The sequence below is a fragment of the Pan paniscus genome, chromosome 1, assembly GCF_029289425.2.
Source record: "Pan paniscus chromosome 1, NHGRI_mPanPan1-v2.0_pri, whole genome shotgun sequence".
NCBI classification, from domain to species: Eukaryota; Metazoa; Chordata; class Mammalia; order Primates; family Hominidae; genus Pan; species Pan paniscus.
The window spans coordinates 138,178,624-138,193,532 of NC_073249.2; the positions used below are offsets into that span (position 1 = coordinate 138,178,624).

Here is a 14,909-nt window from a genome sequence, read left to right on the forward strand (position 1 = left end):
AAAAGTATCTTTGTATTCCTACTCTTGTTCTGCTATATTATAGTGCTTTACTCCCCATTAAAAAATCTGTGACCAGGTATGGTGGCTGCATGCATTTTTATCCTTTTCTAGGGAGAAAGCATCTTTCTCACTGCCATGGTTGCTATGAGAAATAATTTCCCCATTTTCCCTAAATATCTGGATAGGTCTTTACCTCAATACTCTTATTCAAACCTCAGAATCTGTTATCTGATAGGAGACTCTGGAAGACAAATTGGACATGAGCAACATAGCCCATTCCTTCTTTTCTGTTGAAAGCCAGGCTGTTCAATGGAAGTAGTTTGCTCTTTTCCTCCCTGCTTTAAATTTTACACAGATCGGGGCCTACAGTGATCCAAGAGACTGGACATAACCCCACTCTTGCTGCATACCCAGCCGTACTCTCAAAAAACAGCTTATTTTTTCAGTAATATGGATGATATTTTATTTTCCATTAGTCATTTCTTTGTTTCTCTCAACTAGTTCAAAACCTGGGCAACTCCACACACACAGCTTTTTTTTTTTTTTGAGACAGAGTTTCACTCTGTTGCTCAGTGCAGTGGTGCAATCTCAGCTCACTGCAACCTCTGCCTTCTGGGTTTAAGCAATTCGCATGCCTCAGCCTCCTGGGTTAGCTGGGATTACAAGTACCCACCACCATGCCCGGCTAACTTTTGGATTTTCAGTAGAGACAGGGTTTCATCATGTTGGTCAGGCTGGTCTCAAACACCTGACCAAGTGATCTGCCCACTTCGGCCTGCCGAAGTGCTGGGTTTACAGGCGTGAGCCACCACACCTGGCCCACACACAGCTTTAAATTGGTTACTTTAGTGTCTCATTCTTAAGAAAGCCATGGATGGCCACACATTTGCCCAAATATACAATATGATAAGCAGACATCTTAAAAGAGACCTCAGAAGTAGTAGAGACAATTCAAGAAGAAAATTTAAAACTGATATTCTCAGTTTTAAGAGATGGTATTATCTCCATGAGAGAAAAACAGGGTGTTGTTTTTCAAAAACTAAACAACAAAAATGAACTTCTAAAAATTAAAAATATGACATCAAATGTAAATTTTTCAGTTGTAAAAATTTCCTAGAAAGTGGAACAAAAAGACAGAGAAACCATAGACAAAAGAAAATCACAGGATCAATCTAAGAGGTTTAACTACCAAGAGAAAACACTAAAAATGGACATGAGAAAATTATCAAATAAGTCAAGGAAATTTATTGGATCTGAAACAAATAAAGCTTTCAAACTGAAAGTGCCACACAATATCCACCAAAAAGAATGAAAGATACCCAAGTAAGATACACTACTGTGAAATTTCAGAATCCCGGGGAAAAAAAGATAAAATCTTAAAAGTTTTTAGAGATCTAGCAGATCTAACAGATCATGATTAAATATTAAAAATCAAGGGAGACACAGAATTCTCGACTGTAATACTGAGGCTAAATAATAATTACACAACTCAAAATTAATGAAAGTAATTTCCAACCTATTAGGTTGGTGCAAAAGTTACCACAGTTTTTGCAATCAAAAGTAATGGCAAAACCGCTATTACTTTTGCACCAACCTAAAAGAATTCTATACTCCAAGTATGATAGTAGAATATACATATTTTCAGACATATATCATCTCTAAAACTTTATTTCATTCACCCTTTTCTCAGCATGAAAATGAAGGATATGATTCACCAGCATGAGAAGGTAAAGCAAGAAGATGGAGTGATCCAAGACTCAAGTGATCCAATGTAGAAGAGAGTTCTCAAGATGATAGTAAAACAAAGTCTCAAGATGAAAGCTGTGTAGCAGCTATATAAATTGGAGCAGAAAGATGTAAGGCCCCAGAAAGGATGCTTCTAATGGGGAAGAAATGCGGACTAATACATAACCAAGCATACCTGCTTACATACAGTTGTTTTAGAGTCCTTCTGGAGCTTTTGGGGATAAATAATAGGTACGCAGAAAACTAAGCAAAACAAAACGAAGAGGTATTTAGTGGCCCTAAAGGGAGGAAAAGGTATTAAAAAGGAAATATAATCACCATACAGAACTTGGTTCATCTATGGACAATCTTTATAGTTATAATAAACACTAGATTACTGATTTAACATAATTATTTGGGAGAATGAGAATAGGAGTGCGGTGGTTTAAAAGTTAAATTCCAATCTTCTTTCATGTAGTGTGAGTCAAAAATTTCTGAAAATTAGAAACCAATAAATGAAAAGTCCCTTGGGTTCTTACAATCTTATTTTGTTATTATTATTATTATTATTATTATTATTATTATGAGATAGAGTCTTGCTCTGTCGCCCAGGCTGGAGTGCAGTGGCGTGATCTCAGCTCACTGCAACCTCTGCCTCCGGGGTTTAAGCAGAGTCTCAGCCTCAGCCGCCCAAGTAGCTGGGATTACAGGCGTCTGCCACTGCACCCAGCTAATTTTTGTATTTTTAATAGAGATAGGGTTTCACTATGTTGGTCAGGATGGTCTTCAACTCCTGAACTCAGGAGATCCGCCCGCCTCGGCCTCCCCAAAGTGCTGGGATTACAAGCATGAGCTACTGCACACGGCTAACTTCTTATAATCTTGTGATTTACCTTACCTTGCCGTTTCACTCCTGTCATCATACTGTCATACCAGTAACTATAATCCTTCCACAATCTCAACTGTCTGCATCTTTCTCTCTGAACATTATCTCCTAATATTCTAGTTCGCTCTAATACTTCAGCATCCACTGATATGACAATCCCACTGTTAGTCCCAATCCATGAATCCTACCACCTTTTTACTTGTCCTAACTGCTTCTATACTCTCTTTCCCTCCTTTCCCAGTGATCCGTCGACATTTTCTATAGTTCTGCTCTTAACAACACTGAAATCTGCTAAAATTGTTCTAAGCTTTGGTTCTAAGGACAGGGCTCTTCTCTGTTTCTAATATTGATAAAGAACTTCTACTACTATGTTAGTAACGTTATTCTAAAGGAAAGGTGCAAGGGAAAGAGTTAACAGGTCTTAGTGTAACATTTTGTCATTTATTTCAATCTCTCATGGGAGCTTGATTAAGCTTTTTATAACAGGAAGGCTGAGGGAATTCAGGAAAAATGAAAAATTGCATAGCTACAAGAAAATATAAAAGAGTAACCCGACAGAATAGAAAGAACACAGAGCTGGTAGTAAGTAGACTTAAGAATCCTGGATTAGGCCAGGCACAGTGGTTCATGAGTGTAACCTAGCACTTTGGGAGGCCAAGGTGGGTGGATTACCTGAGGTTGGGAGTTCAAGACCAGCCTGACCAACATGGAGAACCCCCATCTCTACTAAAAATACAAAATTAGACAGGCGTGGTGGTACACGCCTGTAATCCCAGCTACTCAGGAGGCTAAGGCAGGAGAATCACTTGAACCTGGGAGGCAGAGGTTGCGATGAGCCGAGGTTGTGCCATTGCACTCCAGCCTGGGCAACAAGAGCGAAACTCCATCTCAAGAAAGAAAAAAAAAAAAAAAAAATCCTGGATTATACCCTACGCTAGTTACTTAGCCTGAGGGCCATAATTTCCTTAGTTTGTAAAATGTAGCTAAATTATACCAACAATTTAAAAACGTTTTTTCTAATAGCAAAATCCAAATGATATTTTACATAAAACCCCAAAACAACAACACAAAAGACTGTGTTGCGTCCTGAGACAATTCTGCAGAACACTGAAGCTCCACAGAACATAATTTGAATTTTTCTAGATCATTCTAGATCTAGATCATTTCTAGAATTATCCTACAACTCTAAAAAGAACCATGAATTTTTTATCTTGAAATGAAACAGTACAGACAACTTAGTTCCCGAACGCCATAGAAGACAAAGTTGATATATGAAGCAAAATGCTGGAAACAAACATGTCAGTTTAAAGCAACATTTTCTATAAATTTTTTCTTCTCTTTTTTACTAAGGCCGCTTGAAATGTTTCCATCTATGTTTTTATAAACATTTTTTATAGTCTATAAATACAAGGGATAAAAGAATAGAAAGCACATGAAAATCTAAAATATACTATGTAAACAGAAGGACCTATTTTAATAGGGAATGTGGTCTCTGCCAAGGAAAAGTTTATAATCAAATTAGGGATAAGAAACATGCCTCTCAAGAACCTAGAGGATCTGCTTAACATGCACAGTGTCTTCCAAATTTTAAAAGGAGCATTATTCCAAAGTGGGAAAAATGCCTGATGCCATTGAGGCGAAAAACATTTTCAGGTGAAGATTACAATGGCAGGGAAAGAACAAACAACAGTTATCACAGTCTTTTATTGTTCTAAGCTTGTAGTTTAGGTAATTTAAAACCATATTATCTCTTCCAGGCACTCTTCATCTTCTGCTGTTTCCTCCTCTGTGCTACTGTTATCTTTCTATCTCATTCAAATCACCAGAGAGAAAAAGAGCATCCATTTAAAAGTTAAGACACTGAAGGTCTAGTACCAGTCCTGAAATTTACTGGTATGTAACTAACCTGGATCTTGGTTTCCTCAACTACAAAATAATGGCAAGATTCTAAATTACTTGTAATTTCTCTTTTCAATATAAAACTTTATTAACAATAACCTTGTTATAAGAAAAATCTCCTAGCTAGTCATTTTCCCTCTAATAACAATTCTTTAAGTTTCATTTTGATATTACTCAGTAATTACCTTAAATAGGCTCGAAATGAAAGGAAATGACATTCAACCAGGTAGTTCTCCATTCTCAAATCCCCTTTCATTATATTCAAATTCATAGCCATACTTCAAACCCCAGGTTAAAAGAAAGAATATCCCTGAATGGCTTAAATGTACCGGCAATGCAAGGTATTTTACATATACTACTCTTGGTTTTTCATCCTAACAGTTCTGTGAGTATTACATTCCTACCTCCACTTTAGAGACTGCAAAACATTGAATGCTTTAAAAATGTTTTGGTGATTACTGTTCTATCTTCTACTTTTAAAATTGGGAAAGAATTAAAATTGAATGCTTTCCCAGTTTTAAAAGTAGAGGCTTAGAACAGTAATCGCCAAAACATTTTGAGAACACACATAGTTAAGCATTGTAAATCTGCTTTAACATAATTAATTTTTAGAATAACATATATACCATCAACCTAAATACCAAATAATAAAAAAGTTTAGTATCTTTCTTAGTTTTTAGATAAAATTACGATTACGTTTTAATATTTTCCTCTCACAACCCAATGAATGGATTTGAATCTAAAAGTTACCACTATGGATTTAAATCTACTGTGGACCAAGTTAACTTCTGATGGGTTCTATGGCCACAGACTGAATTCTAGCTATTCAAATTATTCTTGAAAGACACAAACACACAGAAGGCTGGGTGACCAAGCCTAATAGCTCATTTCAAATATAGCTCGAGTAAGATAACCTACACATGGTGAGCCAGAAGAATCGCCTTAGCTGTTAGCGCATTAAGATCACCAATATGCTTCAATATTACACCTTACTGATCTTTAAGTTTGCTATGAATGAAACATTTTCAAATTACTACACAAATGAAAGATCCTACAGCAATCTGATATTCATCTCTATATTAAGGTAGATTTATGCATAACTCATTGAATAAGAAATGTAAAAAAAAATCTAAGTTCTATTTTTATTCTTGTTAAGAATACAACTTGTTGAAGCCTTCTAAAAAATATAACTCACATTTAAAATGAATTATAATTAAAATTCAAGTAAAATGTTAGTCCTCTTACCCTGTCCAGTTCCAGTGTAAACTTCTGGTCCCATGACTGATTGGAAATGGGTTTCCAGCTAGTTTGGCCAACCACAGTATTATCGAGCTTCAAAACAGCACAGACATCATCTGTAATTAAAATGTACAAACTTGCTTAAAAACTTTAAACCTTTATAAAAAACAGAAGTACTGCTGTTTGATTAGCAATAAAAGTCTTAAGACCCTTTGAAAATAAAGTTTTTCATAATCAATATTAAAACTTTTGAATCTTAAATGGCTAGTTTTACATATACATACACTCCTACTAGACACTCCCAAATTGTTTGACAAAAACACAAATAGTGACTGCTATCTCTTTTGTTTACATTGGCATGTGACTGAAAGAACAGATAAATAGTAGTTGTTTGCCACACTGTTTGTGTGAATATCAATCAGTTTTTCTTTCTATATCTGATATTTATAGAGCTTGTTTCCTTAAACAATTCTTTATTTTCTTATTTTTCTTAAAGCCTCTCTCTATACACAGGAAAGCACAGGCAAATTCACTTTTGTATTCTACGGTAGGCTGAACTGTCACATGCTTTTCCCCCCAGTTATACATCTACATATAGTTTATGCTTATACTTCAGAATTTCTCCCCAGTGCTTTCCAAACCTCTTGCATTTTACTCTCCTCAAACCAACCCCTACCATCCCCCATCTCAGTGGACTACCAGGCTACTATCTCAGTAAACACATCTGGATCAGCAGTTAGATTACCAAAATTTCAATGTTACTATTAAAGTGTCACTAAACCATTAAAAGAATCAAGGCTGGAGATGGTGGCTCACACCTATAATCCCAGCACTTTGGGAGGCTGAGGTGGAAGGACAGCTAGAGCCCCTGAGTTCGAGACCAGCCTGGGCAACATAGTGAGACCCTGCCTCTAGAAAAAAAAATTAGCCAGGCATGGTGGCATATGCCTATAGTCCCAGCTACTTAGGATGCTGAGGTAGGAAGATCACTTAAACCCAGCAGGTTGAGACCTGATTGCACCACTGCACCCAGCCTGGGCAACAGAGCAAAACGCTGTCTCAAAAAATAAAGAAAAATAAAAGAATCAAGATATGATTCTACAAGAAGGACCAGTCTCATAGCTTCTGTATACCTTTAGTTTGGCATAAGAGTGATGCTCAATATTTCATTCTTCCAAAAGAACTAATGTTATTTGTCATTCAGTTTTCTAATGTATCTTCAACAAAACAGAATTTGTTGCCTTTCTGTTTCCTGACATCACAGGTTTTAATATTTTTTAATTAAATTATAAAAACCATAATTTTAAAGTGTTTTGTCCAACTTGAACACTTCATAAATCCCTTGTATAAGCACTTTAGTTTGTTACATGATTTTTAAAAATCTGGTTACTGAACTGGACAAGTCATCGGTTTTTAGAAGATTTCGACTACTTCCGCTTTTACTTTTACTCGTTCTGCTCATGAAAGATGATCTGGTTTCACTTGGACTCCAACCAGGCAGTGCAACTGATGTTGCTTTTGACCGTCCAGGGACATTCTCTAGGATATCTTGGCAGCCCATAAGACGAACTTCCAAAGTACCTGTTGGCAAACATAAATATCAGATAAGAACATCAATCCTTAATCTATGGAATCCTTAATCTAAATCTCTTACCTATTCAAAAAAAGAAAAAAAAAATCTGGTAACAAAAACTCTTCTCCCAGAGGATCTGTGAGGTAGCTATCATCTTTCCTATTTTAATTAGAGAAACCATTACAAATTCTTTAGACAACTATAAGAAATTTTATAGAAAAGAACAGCACCTCCTGGCTGGGCACAGTAGCTCTCTCGCCTGTAATCCTAGCACTTTGGGTGGATTGCCTGAATTTAGGAGTTTGAGACCAGCCTGGGCAACATGGCAAGACCCTGTATCTACTAAAAATACAAAAAATTAGCTGGGCGAGGCGGTGTGCGCCTGTAGTCCCAGCTATCCGGGAGGCTGGGGCACAAGAATTGCTTGAACCCAAGAGGCAGAGGTTGCAGTGAGCCAAGATTGCACCACTGCATTCCACCAAGACTCTCTCTCCAAAAAAAAAAAGGAACAGCATCTCCCAAAAGTTGTCTGTATAGAGGGCATAAAAGAAAACAGGTTACATAAACTATGTTGGTAGAGGTATGGGAGGAGAAACATAAAGCTAAATAATATGCCACTAAAATGGCACATAAAAATTGGAAATAAGGAAGTCTCACTATGTGAATAGCAACTATGTTTAATAGTTACGTAGTTAACACAGAAAAGAACTTTACAGGGTTTTTGTATAACTAAATAAATGTGTTCTATTTGATGTAAAATGACATTATCTTTCCATTCTGTTAGTTTAATTAGCCAAAAAATTATGGGTTGTAATTAAACATAAAATAACTTCAATTTATTTAGGCAAATAAATACTAAAGGTGTTCAAAATGAAAATAAAGAACTATGAGTTAGGTCCTCTGGATATATGGCTTTGTCATTATTTGGGCTAGACATAGTATACTAGAATTTAAATAATGCTTCCGTATTAACATTTTAGATACTGTACAATGAATAACATTTTAGGAGGAATATTTCTGGTAAAAGTTGTCCCATTAATTTAAATAACTACTTAATTTTACTTAAAGTTTTAAATTGTTTTTAATAACACTGAAGTACTTATATATTTCTATCCAAGTAGTAACAAACAAAGCTTCCCAATTCAAACTACCAAAAAAAGAAAATCAGACAAAATATATGAAAAAAAGGTTAAAGACGAATAGTGATCCCTGAGAGATGGGAAACAAATGAGATAAGCCCTAAGATTGCTCCAGCTTACTGTCTTAAGGGTTTCTAGGACACAGTGCAGGGAGGGGGAAACTCAGGCGGAGCCAAGTTGAAGAGACAGAAATGAGAGTACAAGGAAACCAAAGCAGCTAGAGTTCACAAGGCAGTTAAAGCTGTTCATAGAAAGAACTCCTGAGATGGTCAGAGGGTTTTCAAGTATTCATCAAAGTACTAATCAGCACCTGCCTATGAAGAAAATATCTGAGGCAGGGGAAAGAACCCACTGAAAAAGTTAGAAAGAACAATACTCAGTGCATATAGGTAGGAATAGTGTTTGTTACCACCAGCCAGGCTTGAAAATCTCAATTCATGAGGCACTGAAGAAAATATCCAGAAGAGTCTTGCCCCAGCAGTAGAGAATAATTACCCCTAAACTAAATGATGCTTGTTTCACATAACAAATCTTAAAAGCAGTACCCAAAAGGGTCATATTGTTTCCAAGTAACTGTGTCCTAGAACAAAGCTCAAGAACATTTATAGAAATACAAAAATATTCAGCATCCAGCAAGGTAAAATTCACAAAGTCTGCCATCTACTCAAAGATTACCAGGTGTATTTGCTTTCTATGGTTGCGTTACAAATTATTACAAGCTTAGTGGCTTAACTGACATAAATGTTAGAGTTAGAAGGCAAGGACATCAAAACAGTCAATCTACTGAAAATGTGGCACAGACACATGGAAGAAATGAAAAAGACTTAAACCAAATTTCTAGTGATTAAAAAATGGCAATATCTGAGATTAAAAAAAAATACACTGGATGGGACTGCAGGCAGATTAAACATTGCAAAAGAAAAGATTAGTGTCCTTGAAGACACAGCAAAGAAATGATCAAAAATAGAAGACACTAAAGAAAGACTTGAGAATAAACAAAGAACAGTGCATATATTAACTGTGAGTTTAACTTCAAGTGGCCATATATGTGTAACTGAAATTCCTCATTAAGAGAGAGCAGAAAGAATCGGAGACACAAAATGTATTAGGAAAAAAAAAGGCCATGAATTCTCCACATTTGATGAAAAGTATAAACTCAAGAAGTATCCAAGAAGTTCAAAGAACACTAAACAAAGAAACAGAAGCAAGCCATACTAAAGCACACCATAATCCAATTTCTCAAAACAAGTCGTGAACAAGAAACACTAAAAGTAGCCAGAAAAAAACATGTTACGTAGAGAGGAACAAAGATTAAGATGGCAGGAGATCTCTCATGCAAAACAATGAAAGCAAGACCATATACTTAACATATGTATAGTTTTTGTATGTCAATTATTCCTCCAATAAAACTGCCCTAAAAACTGGATTACTGATGATGGTGAAATAGGCATATACATTTACTAAAAAAATCATACTGTGTATGTTTAAAATGAGTGAATTCTATGGTATGTAAACTATACCTCAATAAGGCTATTAACGTTGGGAAGTGGAGTGTCAATAATGTTTTGCTAGACTGTGGAAATCTTATCTTACTGTACAGTGATAACACATTAAGTATATCATTTTGAGTTAAAAAAATCTGTTGTGTTTCTTATTTGTTTTGTTGTTGTTAAACTGGCAAATTTAGCTAACTTCCACTGTAAATGCTCAGCTGTAAAATGCATCCTGGGGAAACTGAAAACATCTGGCTACTACTTCAAACTATGGTAGCTTATTAAATATTTTAGCAATTTCAATACATCAGAATATGACAATGCTCAACACCTGCTTTCATTTAGGAAAAAAATCTAGAGGGAGTTCTTTATTAAACATCTAGAAGTTTCTTTATGAGGTGACACAATTGCATATAAACACATTAGAAATAGCTTAAAACTACATTCATAAAGCACAATATGAAATTTTTAAAACAAGCAAATCCAAGAAGTAAATGTTGGTATTCAGAAGTAATAACTACGAATTGCATTAGAACAAGTAAATGCTTTAAAAATTTTCTTTCAACTGTCTGGAAAACTATTTTATACCTATTTCACTAATTCAGTATTTCATCATGGTATGATTAGGCAACTTTTTTTAATTCTGCAGAAATATCCTCTTATAAAAAACTAGTAAATTTCTCAAAACATGGAGAAAAAACAACAAAAAAACAATTATACCTTATTCAAAGTAGCAACAAACTGGCAAATTTCAGTAGTATAATCATACAACCACAAAAGAAACTGGAGTATGAGACGAACCACAAATAATAGCATGCAGTGAAAAATTCAGAACAGCAAATGCTCTTACTATTCATCCATGTTCATCTTTTCGTCATGTGTAGTCTTCTATTAATGTCAGTACTATTTCTCTCCCTACTTACTTAAAATTTAGTTTATGGTCCAGTAGGAGCTTAAATAATTTTTTAAAAATGTCTTAAGAATTGTAAGATACTTCTTTTTAGGTTGGTGACTTATATAACTTTGAGTAAAGTTCAGTAATGGAATGAGGAACAGGGGAAGAAGGAACTGAAAAGAGGGAACAGGAGACTAGAATAGAAAAGGAAAAAAATTTCCAGTCATTATCAGCTGAGTTTCTAAAATGTGATTTTATTACTTTTCTAGAAATATTGTTATTCAAAATATTTGACAACCTTATTTTAATCAATGGATCATTCAGAAATGCTTGAGTATCAACAATGTGTTCAGCATTGAGCCAAAAGGTGGTGAAACTTAGCAGACAATAAGTACAGTCCTTGCCTGCAGTACAGTCCCTGCCTAATTGTCAGATACTATTTACCAAGTACTTGTTGAATGTATCAAATATCCTGTGCTGGAGGCTAGGATTGTATGTAGGTAGATGACAAGGTCTTTGCTCTTTACAGGTCTATATTCCAGTTTTGATTTAAAAATACATATAAGATGAATACTGGTATTTTTTTGGTGGAGACGGGGTTTCGATGTGTCGGCTGGGCTGGTCTCCAGCTCCTAACCGCGAGTGATCCGCCAGCCTCGGCCTCCCGAGGTGCCGGGATTGCAGACGGAGTCTCCTTAACTCAGTGCTCAATGGCGCCCAGGCTGGAGTGCAGTGGCGTGATCTCGGCTCGCTACAACCACCTCCCAGCCGCCTGCCTTGGCCTCCCTAAGTGCCGAGATTGCAGCCTCTGCCTGGCAGCCACCCCGTCTGGGAAGTGAGGAGCGTCTCCGCCTGACTGTCCATCGTCTGGGATGTGAGGAGCCCCTCTGCCTGGCTGCCCAGTGTGGAAAGTGACGAGCGTCTCTGCCCGGCCGCCATCCCATCTAGGAAGTGAGGAGCGCCTCTTCCCGGCCGCCATCACATCTGGGAAGTGAGGAGCGTCTCTGCCCGGCCGCCCATCGTCTGAGATGTGGGGAGCACCTCTGCCCTGCCGCCCCGTCCGGGATGTGAGGAGTGTCTCTGCCCGGCCGCCCTGTCTGAGAAGTGAGGAGACCCTCTGCCTGGCAACCGCCCCGTCTGAGAAGTGAGGAGCCCCTCCGCCCGGCAGCCACCCCGTCTGAGAAGTGAGGAGCGTCCTCCCTCCTCGTCTGGGATGGAGGTGGGGGGGTCAGCCCCCCGCCCGGCCAGCCGCCCCGTCCGGGAGGTGAGGGGCACCTCTGCCCGGCCGCCCCTACCAGGAAGTGAGGAGCCCCTCTGCCCGGCCAGCCGCCTCGTCCAGGAGGGAGGTGGGGGGGTCAGCCCCCCGCCTGGCCAGCCGCCCCGTCCGGGAGGCGAGGGGTGCCTCTGCCCGGCCGCCCCTACTGGGAAGTGAGGAGCCCCTCTGCCCAGCCAGCCGCCCCGTCCGGGAGGGAGGTGGGGGGGTCAGCCCCCCTCCCGGCCAGCCGCCCCATCCGGGAGGGAGGTGGGGGGGTCAGCCCCCCACCCGGCCAGCCGCCCTGTCCGGGAGGGAGGTGGGGGGATCAGCCCCCCGCCTGGCCAGCCGCCCCGTCCGGGAGGGAGGTGGGGGGATCAGCCCCCCGCCCGGCCAGCCGCCCTGTCCAGGAGGTGGGGGGGACGCCTCTGCCCGGCCGCCCCTACTGGGAAGTGAGGAGCCCCTCTGCCCGGCCAGCCGCTCTGTCTGGGAGGGAGGTGGGGGGGTCAGCCCCCGGCCCGGCCAGCCGCCCCGTCCGGGAGGGAGGTGGGGGGGTTAGCCCCCCGCCTGGCCAGCCGCCCCATCCGGGAGGTGAGGGGCGCCTCTGCCCGGCCGCCCCTTCTGGGAAGTGAGGAGCCCCTCTGCCCGGCCAGCCGCTCTGTCTGGGAGGGAGGTGGGGGGGTCAGCCCCCGGCCCGGCCAGCCGCCCCGTCCGGGAGGGAGGTGGGGGGGTTAGCCCCCCCCCGGCCAGCCGCCCCATCCGGGAGGTGAGGGGCGCCTCTGCCCGGCCGCCCCTTCTGGGAAGTGAGGAGCCCCTCTGCCCGGCCAGCCGCCCCGTCCGGGAGGGAGGTGGGGGGGTCAGCCCCCCGCCCGGCCAGCCGCCCCGTCCGGGAGGGAGGTGGGGGGGTCAGCCCCCCGCCCGGCCAGCCGCCCCGTCCGGGAGGGAGGTGGGGGGGTCAGCCCCCCGCCCGGCCAGCCGCCCCGTCCGGGAGGGAGGTGGGGGGGTCAGCCCCCCGCCCGGCCAGCCGCCCCGTCCGGGAGGGAGGTGGGGGGGTCAGCCCCCCGCCCGGCCAGCCGCCCCGTCCGGGAGGGAGGTGGGGGGGTCAGCCCCCCGCCCGGCCAGCCGCCCCGTCCGGGAGGGAGGTGGGGGGTCAGCCCCCCGCCCGGCCAGCCGCCCCGTCCGGGAGGGAGGTGGGGGGGTCAGCCCCCCGCCCGGCCAGCCGCCCCGTCCGGGAGGGAGGTGGGGGGATCAGCCCCCCGCCCGGCCAGCCGCCCTGTCCGGGAGGTGAGGGGCGCCTCTGCCCGGCCGCCCCTACCAGGAAGTGAGGAGCCCCTCTGCCCGGCCAGCCACCCCCTCCGGGAGGGAGGGAGGTGGGGGGGTCAGCCCCCCGCCGGGCCAGCCGCCCCGTCGGGGAAGTGAGGGGCGCCTCTGCCCGGCCGCCCCTACTGGGAAGTGGGGAGCCCCTCTGCCCGGCCAGCCGCCCTGTCCGGGAGGGAGGTGGGGGGTCAGCCCCCCGCCCGGCCAGCCGCCCCATCCGGGAGGGAGGTGGGGGGGGTCAGCCCCCCGCCCGGCCAGCCGCCCCGTCCGAGAGGTGAGGGGCGCTTCTGCCCGGCCGCCCCTACTGGGAAGCGAGGAGCTCCTCTGCCCGGCCACCACCCCATCTGGGAGGTGTGCTCAGCAGCTCATTGGGAGCGGGCCATGAAGACAATGGCGGTTTTGTGGAGTAGAAAGGGGGGAAAGGTGGGGAGGGGATTGAGAGATCGGATGGTTGCTGTGTCTGTGTGGAGGGAGGTAGACATGGGAGACTTTTCATTTTGTTCTGTACTAGGAAAAATTCTTCTGCCTTGGGATCCTGTTGATCTGTGACCTTACCCCCAACCCCGTGCTCTCTGAAACATGTGCTGTATCCACTCAGGGTTGAATGGATTAAGGGCGGTGCAAGATGTGCTTTGTTAAACAGATGCTTGAAGGCAGCATGTTCGTTAAGAGTCATCACCACTCCTTAATCTCAAGTACCCAGGGACACAAACACTGCGGAAGGCCGCAGGGTCCTCTGCCTAGGAAAACCAGAGAACTTTGTTCACTTGTTTATCTGCTGACCTTCCCTCCACTATTGTCCTGTGACCCTGCCAAATCCCCCTCTGCGAGAAACACCCAAGAATGATCAATAAAAAAGAAAGAAAAAAAAAAAAGACTACTTTAAAAAAAAAAAAAAATACTAAAAGTAAAAAAAAAAAAAAAAAAAAAAAAAAAAAAAGAAGATGAATACTAAGGCAAAGACATTTAAGCAAGGTAGGGGAGGCACTGGGCACAAACCAGTTTATGACAGAATATTCATGATAGGAGTTACACAGATATGACTGGAAAGATAAATAGTTATCAACATGAAAGAATTAGATCAGAGGTTCCCAAGCTTTCTCAGTTCATGGTGCCCTAATGTTTTATTAAACTATTTTTTAACTGTGTCCCTAGGCCAAAAGATATACCTTATAGTTTTGTTGATTAAACGGTTAGGTCCAAACATAGGATATGATTGCTTTCCTAACAAATTAATAGCTATTTGAAAAAAATACATATAACTAAAAGAAAAAGTATTTTCATTTCATTCTTAAACAAGCAAGATTACTTCCTTTTGGGCACTGTATAACTCTAAAGCTTTGGAATCAGTTTGGAAACTACCACACTGATTTCCTATTCCACACTGATTTCACACAGCACTTTAAAAAAACCAAAATCACAGCAATTGAGGAAAACCCAGCTTCATAAATACACAACATCACTGAAAGGAATGTAGCTCCATCTAACCCT

General features: G+C 42.0%; 1 protein-coding gene across 4 annotated transcripts in view; it reads right to left on the bottom strand.

Moving 5' to 3' along the window:
• Positions 1 to 14,909, bottom strand: part of PKN2 (protein kinase N2) — a 157,601-nt gene that overhangs the window by 43,917 nt on the left and 98,775 nt on the right. For 2 of the 4 annotated variants that reach the window (XM_055116457.2, XM_003808386.5), the window contains exons 7-8: positions 7,193 to 7,330; positions 5,756 to 5,865 (exon numbers count right to left, since the gene is read on the bottom strand). In XM_055116457.2, the coding sequence (XP_054972432.2) occupies positions 5,756 to 5,865; positions 7,193 to 7,330 (248 nt within the window). Of the gene's footprint in view, positions 1 to 5,755; positions 5,866 to 7,144; positions 7,331 to 14,909 lie in introns of all 4 variants that reach the window. The other 2 variants (XM_008960474.4, XM_003808385.5) reach the window with 1 other exon arrangement.